This window comes from Amia ocellicauda, chromosome 1 (genome assembly GCF_036373705.1).
Source record: "Amia ocellicauda isolate fAmiCal2 chromosome 1, fAmiCal2.hap1, whole genome shotgun sequence".
Lineage (NCBI taxonomy): Eukaryota > Metazoa > Chordata > Actinopteri > Amiiformes > Amiidae > Amia > Amia ocellicauda.
This window is the reverse complement of record NC_089850.1, coordinates 13,566,758-13,585,906: the sequence shown is the minus strand read 5'-3', so window position 1 is coordinate 13,585,906 and position 19,149 is coordinate 13,566,758. Positions and strand designations below refer to the sequence as shown.

Below are 19,149 nucleotides of genomic sequence, written 5' to 3'. Positions count from 1 at the left end.
TGAGCTCAGACTTGTTTTTTGAAGCCCCCCATGAATCATAACCTACAGTTCTGCACCTGGAAACAGAGCGTGCTACCAGGCCATATCTAATTCACTTAAAATTAAAATCGATCAGCACTGTTTGTTTAAATGCATGGCTTCTGTGGATAATTATGTTTGTTTTTATTAAATAAAGGCTAAGTTATTCATTACCTGTCTCTGTGGATGAACCTCTGGATTTGTAAAGTACTGTAATTATGTATTTCATAGTGGTATGGTGAAGGTAATACAGACTTACTAAATTGGTCCCCGAGAAACGTCTGTGTTCTCGTACTTTTCTTGTCATGATGTTCTGAAAACTCTTTTAATCAGACTTCAGGGCTTGTGGGCTCCTGGTTCATGGATCATTTCTTCTTGTCTTTGGCAGTCCCACATGGTGCTGTCGAATAGGTGCAAATGCTACACAGTTTTCTGAACGATACTGCTCAGCAAACATACAAATGTATAGTATAGTATATAGTATATAGTATATGGTACAGTATATACATCAGGCAGTGTAAAGTGCAAGGGACTGAATGGCAGCTATGATGTTAAATGCAAATAATTTGTTCACATTACAAAACAACAACACAAAAACACTTATTTGTCAATCGTATAGGGCATGTTGATGATGAAAACAACTAAATCAATTCAATAAATACCCCCAACATTAACAATACTAAATACAAGAAAAGTAGTAGGCCTACTGCAGCTCAAAGTTCAAAACTGCACCATGGACTTACTCCCCGGTAAGTAAGTAAGTAAGTAAGTAAGTAAGAATATCTAGTAATCCTCTTCTGAAACAAAAGAGGCCGGGCTGGAATACACGTAATAGCACCGATTGCAAATCTCAGAGGAGACTCAACACACATCTACGCTGTGAGAGGAGCAACAACAAAGCGCATTGTCTAACTCAGCGACCTAAAGTTGCCTGGGAGGCAGCCAGTTGGCACTGTGTGTAGGACGACCCAGGGTGCTGGGGTTTTCAGGGGCTACTGTTTGTCCTGGGACTCGGACAGAGTTGTTACTTCAGGGCTGACAGATGCCATTCCATAAGGCTGCTAAGAAGATGAAGGCAGTCCACCCTGCTGTAAAGCGGGATTATGTCTGAGCAGCAGATAAACAGATTATTCCAGAAACAGACCCTGCTTTTTTAACTTCGTCACTCTTGTCACACTTAGAGCATCTTCTCGTCCGACTCTCCACTCCACTCCAGCCACATATACATGCCTGGATGTTTTTTAGCGTCTGACGTGGAGCTGAGTTTGTGTGTGCTTTAAAGACCAACACTCTGCTATTTTTTGGTTGGCAGGAACAGAGAAACCACAACCTTTTAAGTGGTATTTTTTGGGAAGTATATGGGCACCAGATAATTTGAAATTTTGTTGTTGTTTTTCCTGCAAAAAAGTACTTTAACTGTAAATAAAAGTTTTTTATTTTATTTTCATCATGCCATTGAAACCTGGACTTCTGTGTATCCTGTTTCTTTTTACCTTTCATGCTAATGGAATCAAAGGTGAGTTTTAATATTGTGATCAAACTGGGTTTGCCTATTTTATCCATGCTCTACTTACCTCTTGTGTATTGGTATTTGTTGGCAGGGTCATGTTGTGTCACTTTACTCACTTGAGTGACACTGGAATTTCTCTGTGAAAAATGAAAACCAATCAGTCTAAAAGTAAAATAGATACGTTTTGACTGACTTTGACCATGATTTCTTTAAAGTGTTATTACCCCAACAATAACACAGTGTTTAATTTATTACTGCTTATCGCTGCATAGAGTTTCATTCATTGGTGTAGTATTTAGTACATCATTAATTTTTAGTTTTCCCTCTATACCTTAATCATTATTTTAATATATTTGTTCATACATTTTGAAAGCGATTTCCTAAACAGTAGAGTTAAAGTTGCTTTACTTGTTTATAGTCTGGGAATTAATTAGAGTTTATTCGTCTGGGACTAATAGTCTTGAAATGTATTAGTTTCAGTTTTTCTGAATTATTTAAACTTAATTTTACCTGACTGCTATAGAACACACAATTTTGAATCCTGCAACAAAACAGCATGAGCCATGCCAGTAATATTATTGTGTCTATGGGTGTGTGTGTGGTAAAACACTTTTTATCGTTTCAATGAAATAATAAATAATCTTGTAGATAATAAAAGAGGAGTACCTTTTCTGATCTAGCTCAGTACTTTAATAGAGACTCCCTGTGTGCATCACAGCGCTTTAAGTGTAAATATGTCCGGCACAAAGATTACAATAATTAGCATTATGATTCAATTAGGGATGTAATATAAACTAGACATAAAATTAGAATTATATGAAATTAACACAGAGACATAAAAACCATGAGGTGAAAATGTCTGACAATTAGCAGCACTGAATTTGAACATATGAATTCCTTTCTATTGCTATGGCCTTTGCAATTTGCTTAGTAATAGGACACTTATGTATACAAATGGGAGCTTTGAAGAATATCTGTGTTTATACACACACACACACATACACACAGACGTGATATATATAGAGAGAGAGATATGATAGATAGACACAGATATAGATAGATATAGATATGCTCCTTGTATAAGTGTGAGGAAGGGACAAATCATTTAAACTTTAAAAATTGTATACTACTTTAAAGCTTTTTGTTTAAAATGTAAAAGTTACCTTGAAGAAATACTATCAAATTATACTTCTCGAAATAAACAAATTTTAAGTCAGTGTTAATCACGATGCACACTTGTCTGTTGAATTTTAAAGAACTCTTTGAATGGTAATTAAGAATAAATGTTGACATGGCAAACAGGATTTCTATTTTCTAAAATCCCTTCATTATCAGCTGAAAAAAAAGCACGCTGTTACGGTCTGTGTAGAACACTAATTCTTTCCGGCTTGTGCCCCCACTATGAATCACACATAATCCATGGCAAATTCCACTAGTTTCATTTTAAGAAAACTAGAGAAACCTGAATATTTTATATACTTTTTTTCTTTTAGCAATGAAGAAACATAAAACAAAGATTGTTTGGCTTTCATACTTTTTTAGAATGTGACTCTGGATATCATTGACAAAAACATCTTGTTCTGTTGCATCACAATGTCACCACCACCTTTGTACACATCTGCACATTAAATCAAGTTACCGTTTGTGTTGTGTCAACAACATTTAAAATACTTCCCAATCAAAGATGTCAGCTGGAGAATTCATCATGTTTACCAGTGCATATGAGCGATTTGGCAAATGCCTCCTAGGAAAGGGGTTTTACACGTATCTGAGCAATGGCTCAAACAACATTGTAACTGACTGGACTGATGGGTATAACGTTAATGAAAGTTCATGAACTGAACAGATAATAGCCCATAGTCACATCAAATTGCATAATTTCAGATCCAAAAATGTTATTCGCTGAGGTGACTCAAGGTCCAATTAAGCAAGCGTGAACCATCCACGTCAATGTGTTTATCAGTTTATCTTTTACCAGATGTGTTTACGTTAATTAAATACAAACTAAATAAACTAGGTTGACTGGTTTAAGATAAGAGTTTCCATAATCATGATAGTTATGCTTACCCCTGTTATATTGTGTATACAGGAAAGCATTATACTTAAACAAAATTTGACTTAAATATCCATGCTTTTCGTTGGAAAATGGATTCTAAAATGAGTGAAATCATTTGTACTTATAAATTCAGCAGAAAGGCTCAGATTACAAATTTTACAAGGCAATACAAGCATTATGATATATGAGAAAAAATATCTCATTATGCTCAATGAACCAAATCATATAATTGTGGCAAATGTGGCTTGATGATGTGGAATAAAAGCGAAACAAAGCCACAGAGATTTATTTTTAATCCTATTTATTTATTTATTTTGTGTTGATTTTTAAAAAATGGTTTAAGCTGCACTTTTCCAATGCTTACATTTTTTAGGAAATAATATTGGCACAGTCTAGGGCTGAACCAGTATTTGGTGAGATTTTGGCTCTTCATTTTATACATCCTGCAATGTTTTCACCTTCTTTGAGAACTGTGCTGCCCTCAATGAGACCGTCTGAGAGCACACAACCTGAACAGCATTACTGTGGTCACAAGCCTAATACTATTATGTAACGTTCTGGCACAGAAATGCTCTCAAGTCAAAGACTGCCAAGAATGCAAATGCTATACATTCAGCAGTCTTTTCTTTAAAATACTTCTGATACGTCAGCTGCTGTCGGGGTCAAATACATTTTTGCGGCTTGCTTCAGATGTGGACATCCAGACGGACGTTATTTTACATTTAATTAATATTGCTTTTATTTCAGAAAGCTTGTGTGGTGAAAGAATTTGATTTTCCTTTATCCGCCTTGTATGAGCTACATCATAATCAAAGCTTTGTTCACGGTGCTGCAAGGTGACTAGTATATAACTGTAATGTACAGACTAATGACATTAGGAACATACCCTCCTCTAAAGCACATGCAGAATAGACAGGTTATTTAGGCTGTATAGAATTAATACCAGGATTGATATTTGTGTGTTGTCATTCAGACTTTATTAAATATCAGTCTGGTGCGTTGCTAATCTGCTGAGCACTTCAAAACAAGATGTTTGGGAATACTTTACATTTTACTGACAAGAGCTACCTAGTGAAAACGTAATAACATTTTTACAGTAATCAGAAATACAATGAGATGTTATTTCAGCTGTATAGCTGTATAAACCATTGTACTATGATACAGGCAGTGTGTGTGTTATGAGGACTACAATGAACAATCTCACTAATGACCCATGACGGTTAAACACCATTACTGCTCAGGCGAGGATAGTGGTGGACATTTACACTCTGCTACTCTCTCACTTAATGAATGCGGTCAAGAGAGGACTTCTGCTGTCTCAAAAGCAACGCAGGATTACTGGTAGTGTCCCGATACAAAAAATTGCATATTTGACCCTTACAAAATGAAATATATTGAATGAGATGTTGTCTACAGCAATCAGGAAAAGATTATCAATGCAATATGATTGACAAGTGAACCTGTTGGACAAACAAGGGCTAAAAAAGTGACTTCTGTTGATAATCGACAGTGGCAAAGGGATGATGATTATAGGACAGAGGCTGCACAGCAGTTAGAGAGATCTTAGGATCTATAGGGACATGCCTGAATAGGTGACTCTTGGGGAGACATTTGAATGCAGTGAGTAATGGTGGAGGCCTGATTGCTCACTAGGAAGATAAATATATAGATTTAGGAAGCAGAAGAGTGAGGAAAAAAGGTACAGCCAAGCAGCCAGCAGAAGAGGAGTACAGAGGATGATAGAGAGAGACAAGGAACAAGAAAGCGCAGAGTGATGGGGAGAATGTGAAACAAAAGCAAGGATCGTAAATTACATGAGAGCAGAATAGGAAGCAAGGGATTCTATAGGAAAATATACCATGGGAATTAGGCTTTTGGATGTGTTGCACAGGGTTTATATGCTATTCATAGATTAACAGAATATATCAATCTATACAAATAAATATCTATATATGGTATACATGCTCTGAGGGAGAGATGATTGAATTCCGGCTTTTTTGCTGATGATAATAATATCTTGTCTCGGGTTGTCATGGATTGTACATTTATCAGGTTCCCTTTGGGCTGCTCTCACTTTTGATTTCCCTAAAGAATTTGATTGACGTGTTTATAACTACATTAATAGTGGTTTTATATAGGCTGTTCTCAACTGTTTATACATGGTTTATTAACTGCAATTCATGCACAATTGTCATGCGGTGTTACTGAAAGTAGACTCCGGTGCAGTTGTCCAGTCTAGAATATGAAACAAACTGTCTGCAATTGCCTTTTCTTTTCAGGAAGAGTATAAGGAACCTTTACAGGCTTTAAAAGGCCTTGCTTGGGATTTCAGTTTTAATATTATCCTGTGCAAATCATGGTTTGGGGATAAGGTCTTGATTTATAATGCAATTTGTTCCATGCTGCAGCCAATCAAAACTGATGCTTTACTTTATTGACGTTTAGGGATATAAATAACATCAGCAAAACAATAGAGCAATCACTGGCTGGATTAACATGCACTTAAAACTTACCTCCACGGCAATGACTTCGTGACGCAGCATATTGATATCATGCATATTCCTCAATGTTTACCTGACTTTGAATGACAATTCATCCTGTTCCTGGCAGTCTTTTATCATTTTACTTTGTCCTTGAGGAAAATATTGTGAAATCGATCTTAATTTACAGGAATCTTTCATGAACACTCAATTCAATTATTATTATTATTATTATTATTATTATTATTATTATTATTATTATTATTATTATTATTATTGTTGTTGTTGTTGTTGTTATTTTATAGAAAATGTAATTCAATTATTGCTAATCCTTTTTTTTAGTGGTAGGCTAAGAATAAGATAAGATGCATTTCTTCATATGTTATAAAGGTAATTTACATTATCAAATCTCAGTGATATAACATAATTGCACAGGTCTACATCAATTTGTAGTGGAGGGGAACTTAATATATATATATATAAATATTTTAACATGTATTTATATTTATAGAAATATTTCAAAATAGTCCCCATGGCGCAAGACTCCGTTCTGTTGGGTTTAAAATTATTCATAGATCTTACTATTCAGGTGTTTAAATGTAATTTAACAATTGACAAATGCAGGAGGAATGTTTTGGGGGATGGACCATCGGATCACATGTTATAGAATTGTAATTACAAGTATAGGGATTTTGGTCAGATGGATTCTTTCCTATTTCTGGTTGTTTCGTTTTTCGTTTCCAAAACCCTTTCATTATTACAAATTACATATGGCCTTAGATGGACAGTACGGAAGAAAATATGTTCTTTATCCTTACATTGTATGGCAAAAAGACATTTCTCTGTGGAAAAAACAGAATCACCATGTATTGCTTTATGGAAAAACCATGCACGAAGAACATTTTTACATTTCAGCATGACTTTAAAAAATACCATCTCATTCAACTATGTACAGTAACTCATACTGAAATGTACAATATAAATTTTTTTCTATACAATATATGAACTATCAATTTCACTACTCAACAATGACAAAATGTATCCATTTTGGTTTCCCTGGCAATGCAAATTGAAACTCTGGAAGCTGTATAATTATGTTATGGTATTGAATGCTTGTTTCCTTGGTGATAAACAATGCTAACGGATACTGATTTCTCAACGGGATGCGTTGTCTGAAGGTAATCTCTATAGAACTGGTATTTGAGGACAAAAACTATGTACCTGTATATTTTTTTATCTCACATTGCAAATCAAATACAGCATTTCAGCTGCCAAACACTACAAACTGCTTTCACAGTTCCAGGTTAACACACATTTTGCACTAATATGTTATTTCAGGAAGGGTAATTGAGGTCTGTGAAAGCAGCTGTATAAGTTGTAGGTCCCACTCAGTCTCCCATTCAACATGACTGGAATTTATTTGCACCAGCTGGAGTTTGAAATATAGACACATTCCTAATTAATATCTATTTTTTCATTTGAAATCACATAAAACAGTTGGGAAACATACAGATCTAACTCCCACAGCACCATGACTGCATAAATCCTACAGTGTATGCAGGTTTTAATGTAACTTGCCATACTTCAATTTCCCACCTGCTTTTGAACAAAGTGTGAAGGGGCTACAGCAACTCTGGAAACAGTCATCTGCATAAAATCCGCTATTTATTTACTGTGCGTCCTCATCAGTGATAACCGACAGAATGAAAACAATTGAACTTGACTGGCCTTAACTGAGTCGTCTAAATTTTATTAAAGAAACCGCATTGGCTCAATTCTAATCACAGGCAGGCATGTTAACAGCAGCCAGCCAAGCCATAGGAAACCAGAAATCCAAGCAACACTGTGTGAAATGCACGCAGTAACTTTGCTGTGAGGGCGCTGCAAACCATTTTCTGTGCAGGTTTGCATTTAGATTTTGTTTATGTTAAAGAAACTCTGCCTTAAGCACTAGGCAGGTTTTTCCAATTCTAGAAATAATACTGTACGAGTTTGTGATCTACTAAGTAACTGCTGTTTTTATATGTTTTCTGGTGCTATGCATTGTACTTGCCCACTGTGCTTAAAGACATGATCTGAATTGAAAATACGCATTTGTTACCTCTGGATGAGTCAGATTTGCAAAACTTGTTCTTGACAAATTGGAGATATTTGCTTAAATATCAAACGTCATACACTTCAGGGCTATACAAAATATCTTCAGGCATCTATTCATTTATTTATGTATTGTTTTAGTCATAATCATAATTATTTTGTCTATAACTGACACACGAAATAGAATATACATTTTAACATAGCCATAGCTGTAATAATGATTAGTAATTTTAAACTGTACAACCTACAATTAATGAATGACCTGGGATGACTTCACTGTTGACCTTAATTTGAGACATTAAGAGACAAAACTCTTTAATTACCTGTTTTATAATTAATTTATTTTTACCCATTATCCTATTCTTAGTCTGCAGTCTTTAATGTAAATGTAAACATACAGTCTGTTCCTTTTTTAACATGTAGTTTTGTTGCTTTTTTTTCAGATATAAACAGCCAAGAGACTGTGGCCAATTTGAAAAGGACACATTCAGGCCACTTAATAGAGATTTTAAGGACAACCAAACCATCCTCAAATATCAGGTCAATATTTGAGCTGGAAAGACATCGGACAAAAAGATCAGCATTTTTCCACACAGGAGTGAAAGTCTGCCCTCAGGAGACCATCAAAGAAATAATTGCCAGCCACCAAGCTTACTACAAACTACGAGGTAAGGGAACCCTTAACCACTGCTAACCAGCAGAAGAAGAAGAAATACACTTTCACAGCTCTGTTATTTGTTAACTATTCAAAATAATAATTTCCATCAAGTTGTTTTCCCAGTAGACATGGAATTATTGTCTTCAAACCAAGGTTTTAGATCAGCAATAGACAGCAATATGATGTGGTTACTGTCTGTGAAAGCAAATAGGAACAAAGTTAACTATCTACTCTTCGGCCTGTTTTGTTTTCTCTTCTGTGCTTTCTTTATTGAGCTTTAGGAAATATTTGAGAATGTCGCCTCCTTCAGTTACTTACATTCATGTTTTGTAAGTGTACGTTATCTTGGTTATTTAGTTCTCCCCAGTAACCTTGTTAATGCACAGTGAATCTCAATGTGTTTTGTACATCCTGGTTATATTTACAGAATGTTACTGGGGGGTTGTCGTTCTATTGATTTAATGAATTAAACACTATATCCAGCTGAATTCATATAAGGCCTTTTAAAAATATATAAAGGTCAATTTAAATTAATATCAGCTTGATCTCGCATTGCACCTCAAAGGTTTCTTACCTCATTTTCCACTGAATGGTTTACTATGTTGTGTGTATTGGTAAGCTGTCATTCAGCAGCACAGGATAAGAACATAATGCAAGTTTGTCTTTAGAGAAGGCAGGCTATTGTTGGCTTTCGCTAAGCGTTCCTGGGGGAGGAACACAATTGGCTGACCACTCAAGCAACTCCTGTAGCTGTGACTTGGTACTCATGTAGTGAGGTCCGGTTCCTGGTAGTTTGAGCTGCATCAAAACCTCTGGTTAGTGTTATAGATGGACTGTAGGCAGTCTGGGCTTGCAATGTGAAAGAAAGCAGATAACTTGGACAATATGGCAGTGCTACGTCTGATCCCTGTTGAAGCAGTGGAGATGAGTTAAATTACTGGTGATTCCAAGTTGGGTTGAGAAGGTGTTGGTGAGGGGCATAATTGGAGATTGTAGAAGGTCAGCTGGCAGTTTGCTGTAAGATTCGATGTATTGGCTTTGGAATTGTATTGGAGTCTTATGAAATCCGATATCAGGTCCTTTAATGGTTCATTTAATGATGGCAGTTAATTAGTAATTGACTGATTGACCTGCTACAAGGCCAGTACCACCATTATATACAGCTTATAGGAATGCTATGGTATTGTTCAATTTTTCTTGGTGAGATTGGCACCTTAAGGAATCAGTGTTGGCCATCAAATTCCTTTATCAAAGACACCCATTCTTTCATTTGAATACAGTCATAGATAAAGGAAATGGCAAAAGGGTGCCTATCTTTTAAGTATCATTTGCAAATCACAAATTAGAGTTACTTTTTCTTTGGCAGAGGATCCATCTTTCTACTGAATGCCAGCAGGCTGTCAAGCATTGAGTTTTGAACAAACAAAACAAACGAACAAACAGGTTGAGACCCAGGTGCCTGTTGTTATTCAGTTTGTCAGGAAGCCGTGTGGGAGGCCTTCAGGGTGTTCCTGGACAGGATTCCAGACACTGCCGAGTACCAGCGCTGGGTCACCACATGCCAGCAGCAATCCCTCTGCATCGCGGACCTGGCGAGGAACTTTAGCAGCTCTCAGGAACATCTGGACATGGTTCAACGGGTAAGAACGCACTTTAGTGGAAAGAAAAGTATCCTAGGCCCTTTTTGTCCTTTTCACAGATTAGGTTGAACACAGTGGCTGTCTGATATTTTTAATCTGAGGGTATAGCCACTGATATGAGTACAAATATATTGCTCCAAAAATCGCACCCATGCACAAGACATATCGCCCATCACTTGGTTCCAAGCCAATTATGTTATACATCCATATGTGTGTGCATACATACCAAAGATTTCCTTTTGGAAAATCAAGTGCTATTTCAAAAGCACATAATTAGTGTCTCTGTATTTGGAAAACCCATCTTACAGGGTTGTGTACTGTACAACCACTTCAACGCGTAGGAAATGTGCTAGGAAATATAATAATGGACGAAACGCAGACATATTTGAACAAACAAAACAAACAATCGCACACGCACAAAAGTTTGAGGCATTTTAAGTATTTCTTTGAGGTTGAAGTCAAGACAGACATTTGATGTTGCAGAGAATGTATTGTGAGAATGTGTTTAGAGATTTGGTTCCAGCTGTGAGAATGTAGACCACATTGTTTGAATTGCCAGATCAGAGCATTTCCAGAACTACATTAAGTACTTAAGGGAATAATATGCAATACATCCAAAAACACAAAGCAAAAAGGGATCCTTATTCTTCTGATTTGATCTGTTTGCTCAGACAATTACCTCAGTCAGCTCAAACTCCATGTGCAGGACACAAAAGTAATTTGTCATTCCCTGGATTATTGTGTTCTCTTTCTTTCTGGATTTGTAATGCAACATGACACCTTTTATCAGTTTCAAAGCACAAAGGTATTATATTATTTAGTCTTCTCCAGGCTCATATAACAGGAGGGATATACATCCATATCAATAAGTTCAATGTGGTGCAACATTTACAATTTCAGATGGTTTAAGTCACAATTAAAGGAATTTATTGTAGAGGTCTGGCAATGTACTGACTTATTTAAATCAGATCGCTGTGGGGGGGTGGTGGGGGGTAGGCAATGTTTCATGTATAAAAGCCACGTGAGTATTATTTGGCTTTTAAATTTTGTTAAAAGATTTTTTATTTATTTTTGTCTTCAGAGAGTTCACCTGAGAGATGAAAAGCTGGCAGAACGGTAGGCAAAGCAATTAAGTTCTCTTTCTGTGATGGTAATAGTTGAAGGTCATCCTCCATAGGAGATACATAGGCAGGTGGTCTCTGAGGTGCTTCAGTGCTTGCTAAATGGCAGAGTGCTCTGATTTGGGAAAACACAAACTGAGAGCAGTCTCCGTACTTCTTGCTCTGTTTCTGTGACCCATGTTTGCAGAGAATTGAAATTTTACACCTGTGTGAACCCAAGGAGTCATCAATATTAATACATGTGGGCTAGTTCGACAGAGTGGAGTGAGCACAAAGCGAACTGAAGGCTTTAAAAACAAAAAAGGAAGAAGTTAGAGATTTTTCTAGAAACTTTAAAGAAAGCCTTTGAAAACAAACTATCACTGAAATGTCATAATCACTTCATCATATTTCACAAAGGGATTAGGAACCGTGAGGAAAGGTAAATCTTTCTAAAGCAATTTCATTTCCGACAAAGATTTAGTTTAACGGGAAACATAGCTCAACAGAAAATAATTGCATCAAAGAATTAATAGATAGAAGGGACAGGAGTAGAATAGATTGTTTGTCAAATAATGATTTCCTATGTGTTTTATATACTTTCCTTGAAATAAATATTATTTCAGCTGTTACTAATCCATCACGCCTTCCCATTCTAAGTCTTCAAAGTATCCCATCAATCTGATTATAAAGGTTCAAACATGAACAAAAGAAACTACATATATATTTTAAGGCCATTGGGCTTAAAAACTAATTAGGATGTCTGATTTACTGTGGTGAAATGTGTTTGAAGCAAGTTTGAAAGCATCAACATTAATAAAAGCTGCTTTAGATGCAAGCCATGATTTGGATATTAAATACAGTTGCAGCACAGCAATAATGGTTCTGCTTTCCAGATTAAATATGAATAATATTTTACTTTCCATGTACATAACCTTCTCCCTGAACAGACAAACAGAATTTGAGGTGTCCAGACCACTCAATATTCCTTTCATTGCATGTCTGGTCAACTGACAAAGTTATGGAAAGGAAAGCTTTTGAAGGCCATCGGATTCAGGCTTGACACAGTTCTCTGAATGGCACAAAGTCCAAGCAGGAAGAACCCGAGTGAAGATTAAATACTCAGACTGCTCTACCGTATCCCTGTCTAATGTCTAATTACATGACACACAAATGCTTCCATGTCATTCGGGGCAGATAGATCATTTGAAAACTACTGTGGTAATAGATTTATATGTGTCTTCCAAAATTGTGCTTTTCCCTTCAGGGTGGTGAAGCCTGAACCAGTGACAGAAAAGGTCCCAGAAACTACAACAGGTAGGATGCACACAAATATATTGAATACTTCCTGTAAATCTCAGTCATGTGTGGTACTTAACTTGAGCTGGCAGTAATGACATCACATGGAGGAACTTCTGTGTGTAGCCTATCAAAAACTTGTTCCTTTTAAATGGCTTAAAATGTGCATTTTAAAAGCATTATCTGCAGTATATATTTTAAATATTCAACGTAATCTGCAGTTAGTAACTATGAAAATGATGTCCCTGACTTATGTATCCTCCTGATCAAAAAGGGAAACCAATCCGAGTTAAAAAAATGCTGGATTTCTATGGTGAGGTACATACTTTTTTCTTTTCTGTAAAGCCTGTGTAGCACATTTTGAGAAGAAACTACGCAGATTGACAAATTGTTTTTATTTTTTGTTTGGTGTGTGTTTAGGTTCAAAAGAAACTTTCACTTCAACTCTAGAAGTATCAAGACCAGATGACACCGTTCCTAATGAAATTGTGAATGACACAAAGGTCCCTGACAAGGTACGGACCCTTTGATTGGCCATTAGAGTACTGCAGGCTGTCAGCAAAAGTTCAAAAGGAATAGAACGCATATTTGTCAGCTGTGGTGTTTTGAAAATACCAAGCATAATGAGAGGGAAAAATGTTTTATTTCGAACTGTGTCCCTAATGAGCAGTTCATTGTCTCATAACTTGCCAGCATTGATATGTTTGTTGCCTCCACTGTATGTTTAATGGATGAGTAAGAATTGATCAATCAGGAATTCTGAAATCTGTAATGAAAAAACAAACACAATTAAGGCTTTAAAGGACAGGTCCCACTAGTTCCAAAATCACAGTTTTATGTGTTTTTATGTGTTTTTATTGTGTATAAGTAAGATACATTCCACTCTTCCAGATCAAGTCCATCATATAAACAACTTTAAAAAATGTCAGTTTTCTTGCGTTAGTCCAGATGTGTGGATAGCAGAAAAACTTTGAATCACCACCTTTGTCTTCCCCATAACAACTAGTATTATCAAGTAAATCCAGTCAAGTATTTGTTTAACCTCCAACAACAGAGGAGATTAATTTGATTAATTAACTTTCTTATTCCAGTAAAATCTACTCAAAGTAATTTGAATTTTCTTTTGCAATAAGTGTCATTTAATGTAAGCATTGTCCGAACACTTTAGCCTGAGGTGACTGCACCACCTAAAAATAACAATAATAATAATAATAATCATAATAATGTTATAATAATTAATTGTATGACCACCAAAATGATTGGTTGATTTTTTTGTCAAATTTAGTCAAAACTGAAATGATCTCATTCACTTTGGTAAGAACCCTTAACTGAACAAAAGCAGAGAATGAAGAGGTCTCCAAAAATATTCACAATTACATATACAATAAAATGTGTATAAGATATTTTTTACAACTTATTGTTTTCCTGCTTTGCCTGTTTTCTTTTTTTGTATGTGGGTGTTTTCAAAAAGATATAGCCTTCAGTAGTGCAGAAGGGCTGAAATATGTTAGGATGCTACAATCAGACTGTTTGGAGATGCTGCATTTTCAGGATTTCTATAGGACTCCTTCAGGTGTAGCCTTCATCTTGACTTTTGAAAGATACATACATCAATACACCTAACATACATTAATAAATAATAAAGGGAAAATAAGGTTCTACTCCACAGAGATGAGTTGCTTTCTTTTGTTTTTCTTTGAAATTACATCTGGAACAAGTCTTAGATTGTAACAGGTCTAATCTGTCAGATTCCAAATGGGTTAAGAACTTGACCCTTTTCAGAATGGAGGACAGTGTGTTCAATCATTGAAATGACTATTTAACTCTCCCCCGAGAGCTTTTATCGGTTGCCAGGTTTTCATGCTGTGTAATGAGATTAATTTGAATTACTGTTTTAAAGCTTCTCTAAGTGTAAATCTGACTCTATTCACCTCAGTGTCAGGTTAGACTTAATATCTCTCCTGTGGTGCCTGTCTCGGCCTCCTAAGAAACTTCTTCTCACAAGCACGCAAACCCTCATCATCTGAGACATGGTGGGCTGTTCACTCTTCTTCTCACCTCTTTTTTCAATTTTCTTCCTGTTCTTCATTCTGTGAACATGTCATATTCTTCCAATCTTCTTTTGAATACATATACATCTATATTAATATTATTCCATTTTGCCATTGTATGATCACTCTCTACAATGTTTACCTGATCGGATCAACCAATACGTGTGTCGACAGTAACAGTAATTTGATTTCTTGACAAACTAAGAAGGTTATTTATAGGCAGGCATGCACATCAAGGCCTTGCATGAGTCCCAAGGTTACCTTGGTAACAGGACACCCCACCATGGCGTTGAGCTTCATGAATGACGCCACTTTAGCACAACAATTTAATTCACTCTATTGTATCTACAAAAACAATTTACAATAACAGGAAATAACTTTTCACATTTTCCCCTTGCGTTATGTTTGTGGTTTGTTGTATTGTTGAATTTTGGGGGGTTACAATTAGTGGTAGAGAGGTGTTAATCTCATTGACATTGCATCCTCTTTAAAAAAGTACCACTTTCCTGTTGCAGGACCTGGAGCTTGCAAACACAGTGCCTGAGCAGCTGGTGGATCAGGTGGTAGAGTTCAGTGTGACTCTCGTGGATCAAGGCTACTCTGAGCTCCTGAGTGATTCCGACAGCCCCCAGTACCAGGACCTCACCCAGACCCTCTATGATCAGGTCGGTGGAAAGCCATCCGGAAGAAGCCTCCTTCATCAGCAAACGTTAGGGAACACAAGAGCAGATTCACATTGTTTCTATAGTAACAGACAAACCATTAGAGCTCAGCAACGCTCAGGAGTTCACGAAAAAACAAACTGCCTTCATTTCATCCCTGGCCATGTGCTTTGGCCATTGCCATCATTGGAAGGCAGAATTGCACACATACCTGTGTCTTTTCTCTTCCTCTGTGTGAAATAGCTCCTCTGTGAACATCCAAGAGAACAAATATTCTCCACTAGCCTACAACCAAGTCAAAGAACAGTTAGTAGTGCCATTTTTCTCCAATATTACTGGAGTATAAAACACAGGAATAATGTAAAACAATATGTAAACACATGATTGTTAAGTGAGAACCTCAAGTTTTCTCTCCTGTTTGTTTTGGGTGAAAAACATACCCTTACTTGTAGGTTCTGGCTGCATACATATGTTGTCCTAAAACCACAATCTTACCATCTGCTGCCACGGGAGTACATACAATCTTTAGAAAGCACGTGTTAGAATAAATTATTAGGACAAAATGGTTAATTGGCTAATTAGATGTTGCATTATGAGCAATTAATGCCAAAATGAAAAACAAATCCATTTGCCAGAGGGCACCAATGCTATGTAGGGATTACAATTCATACGTCTTGGGTTGTTTCTTTTTCTAATTTATAACCTCTTTTATCTATGTTAAGCCACTAAGAAATGTAGAAGAAGTAAGATTGATTTTACCATCACCCTGGATAGCAGGAATTAAACAGCTTTATTGATCTGTGCTGAGCATCTGCTGCAGCTTTGGGTCAACCCTAATCTACAAAAGAACGCCACTGCAAAATAATACAGTCAAAATATTAATAAACTGGAAGCACAGTTTAAAGCAGGTTTCTGACTAACAAGATGTGAGGTACTTAGAGGCAGCTGCCCGTTGGGTGGCCTGCTGAAGGTACTGTTCACAGCAGAAAGCAGTCCACCCCGGTCTGCCACGGTATTGTGTGGTAATAACTCTGCTTCAATCCTTTTTTTGTTATTATTATTATTATGGTGCATTTTTTTCTGTTTTTGCAGATGTTACACGTCCTTAACAAGCTTCCGGGATTTAAGGAAATCAGAGTTCTAGGATTTCGGTAGGTAGCACCAGTACAATTAGTGTTAGAAGCAGAAGTGTAGCTATATTTTGTTTCTAGATTTAAGACTCAAAATAACATCTATGTATACATTTGAAACAAAATTGTTCTGATGATGATGATGATGATGATGATTGTTATTATTGTTGTTGTTGTTGTTATTATTGACCTCTTGCTGGTTAGCACTCCAGACTTGGATCACGGTAGATTTTGGAAGCTGCAGAAAGCTGATGTGAACAAGATGGGTTGTGCAGTGATTTTTCATTTTTAATGAGATGAGTTCAGCACCCATTAGTTCTTTTTTGCAGCTTGTTTAGACCAGATATTGAGCACCTCATGCATCAGTCCTGCAACCCTGTAAAACTGTCTGTCAAGTCAAAACAATTGACTAAAATAAAAAAATAAAAAATCTTTCCAAATAGTATTGAGATTAAATTTGTTTAACTCTCAGCGGTTATATAATACATTATACATTTCTTATAAGCTTTTGTATGGTTTTGGAAAACGCAATAATCTTGTCTTTTGTTCACTTGATTCCTTTGCTGAAACATAGGGAGAATAAGGATAATGCTGGGTAATTATGCTCAAATTTTAGCCTATAGCCTAAATCCTCCTCCCCTGTGTTTGTGCGTGTCTTTGTAATTGCAATGCATGTAGGTTTTCTTCTCAATAATCAACTTCTGTCATAATCAATGCAATTCTGTATGACAACAAACTTAAAACTTGGCGATTGCTCACTGAGAACATTGAATGATGGCCAAGTAATGGTTAAAATCAATAATAACCGAATGGAATTAGGAGGATTGAATGTCAGTGTTTGTCAGCAGCTCACGATTAAAGAAATTGTGATTTCCCAGGGTTCCAAAGAAGAACAGGCTCCACTCGAGATTCAAAATATTGTTTTGACAATTACTGCAGCTCCCTCTCTGATAAGATTATATATTCACAACTGACATACATTTTTATTCTGAAAACATTGAATGTTTCTGCAGCTTAATCATCAAATAAATCATACACAACTGATATCCTTTCTTATAATATAATTACAATTGTTTTCCTTTCACAACGGTTATATTTAGCAGCCGGGAAACAGGACTGCAAAGGCATACATACCTGCTGTCATATCTCTGTTCTTAGAAATGGTCAGCTAAAATATACTGCCCTTCATATGCTGGGGGTGAGGATTTGTATCAAACTAATCACTATATTTGGTGGCATTTATTGAGTAGCAGATTCTGTTATCATAAAGGTGGAACAAAGAAACTGCCTAATGCTGGTAATTAGATTCCGAAAATAAAAGCATCTGCCAAGAGACCTAATGACACTGTGGATCTGGCCTGTGTTTGTCAATCTGATGCCATTGTGGTGGAACCCCATTGTATTACAGTCTTGGATTTCAATAGACAGTCTATTGTCACCCTCTGTAGCATGTTTGAAACATGTTCAGAAGGATCTGGGTTAGGATATATCTTGCTGATCAATGTATGATCTCCATTGCTTCCTGCCCTAGTCTAAAAGTAATGACTTTCGCTTGATTCGGTTGGGGGCTGGCATCACATTTAGTCGAGTGTGTGCCAGCTGGAATAGCATAGCATATTTCTCAAATGAAATTTTAAAGTGCAATTGTTTTCTATGGCAGGGTCTTGCTATTTATACCTCAAGCTTACATTGGACATTTGACAAAACACATGCATTTGCAGGCTGACAGGTGAAAAGAATAACTGATCATCTCTATCAGGCAGATGCAGGAATTTAATTGAAGAAGTGCTGCTATTAATTTGACATAGAAAGTTGACCCTTAAGCAGTAGCTGAGTGGTGTACTAATTGTGTGTGTGCTTCAGCATATTAACTGTCCTAATTGCAATGGATGTATAGCATAACTTAGTTTGCATTCCTGGCTAGCCTTCCATTTCTCTTGCTTGCATTAGTGTCACTGTTTCCGTTAATTATGATTGCAGAAGAGTTGTTTTGTATATATTTTCTGACTCAAGTATGCTTTGACTTCCAGATCTGAAGGCGTGTCTGTTCGTTATGCTGCCGTCTTTGAAATCATATCATCAGACTACAGTAACATTGGTGATGAGATCATGGACCCGATGAGATATGATGAGAAAACCATAGTTTCAGTGTCCAACCTCAGGGAGCTGATAGCCAAAGCCTTGCACGAAGAGAAATCCCTTCTACTGGATCTGGATTCAATTAATTTAGAACCAGGTAAGAGGTGGCCCAGTTTGGTAGCAAGAACCCACAGAACATGATTATAATTGGTGCCTCTATTCTGTGAAGGTCATGATAGTCATCAATAGCAGTTTAGCTGAGTAGTTGGAATTCAAACTTTATACTAAATCAATAGTGTTTTCATTTTTAAATAGCCTCCAGCCCTGATAAATAAACATGACCAGTGTTGTATTTACTTATGATTGAACCTT

General features: G+C 36.4%; 1 protein-coding gene across 3 annotated transcripts in view; it reads left to right on the top strand.

The window, feature by feature from the left end:
* The first annotated feature begins 972 nt into the window (after window positions 1-972).
* Window positions 973-19,149, top strand: part of impg1a (interphotoreceptor matrix proteoglycan 1a) — a 38,053-nt gene continuing 19,876 nt past the window's right edge. Inside the window, exons 1-10 of one of the 3 annotated variants that reach the window (XM_066723450.1) lie at window positions 973-1,534; window positions 8,602-8,826; window positions 10,290-10,456; window positions 11,538-11,572; window positions 12,824-12,873; window positions 13,276-13,370; window positions 15,422-15,571; window positions 16,661-16,719; window positions 17,273-17,293; window positions 18,729-18,934. In XM_066723450.1, the coding sequence (XP_066579547.1) occupies window positions 1,468-1,534; window positions 8,602-8,826; window positions 10,290-10,456; window positions 11,538-11,572; window positions 12,824-12,873; window positions 13,276-13,370; window positions 15,422-15,571; window positions 16,661-16,719; window positions 17,273-17,293; window positions 18,729-18,934 (1,075 nt within the window). In that variant the 5' untranslated portion in view covers window positions 973-1,467. The remainder of the gene's footprint in view (window positions 1,535-8,601; window positions 8,827-10,289; window positions 10,457-11,537; window positions 11,573-12,823; window positions 12,874-13,275; window positions 13,371-15,421; window positions 15,572-16,660; window positions 16,720-17,272; window positions 17,294-18,728; window positions 18,935-19,149) is intronic. The other 2 variants (XM_066723433.1, XM_066723441.1) reach the window with 2 other exon arrangements.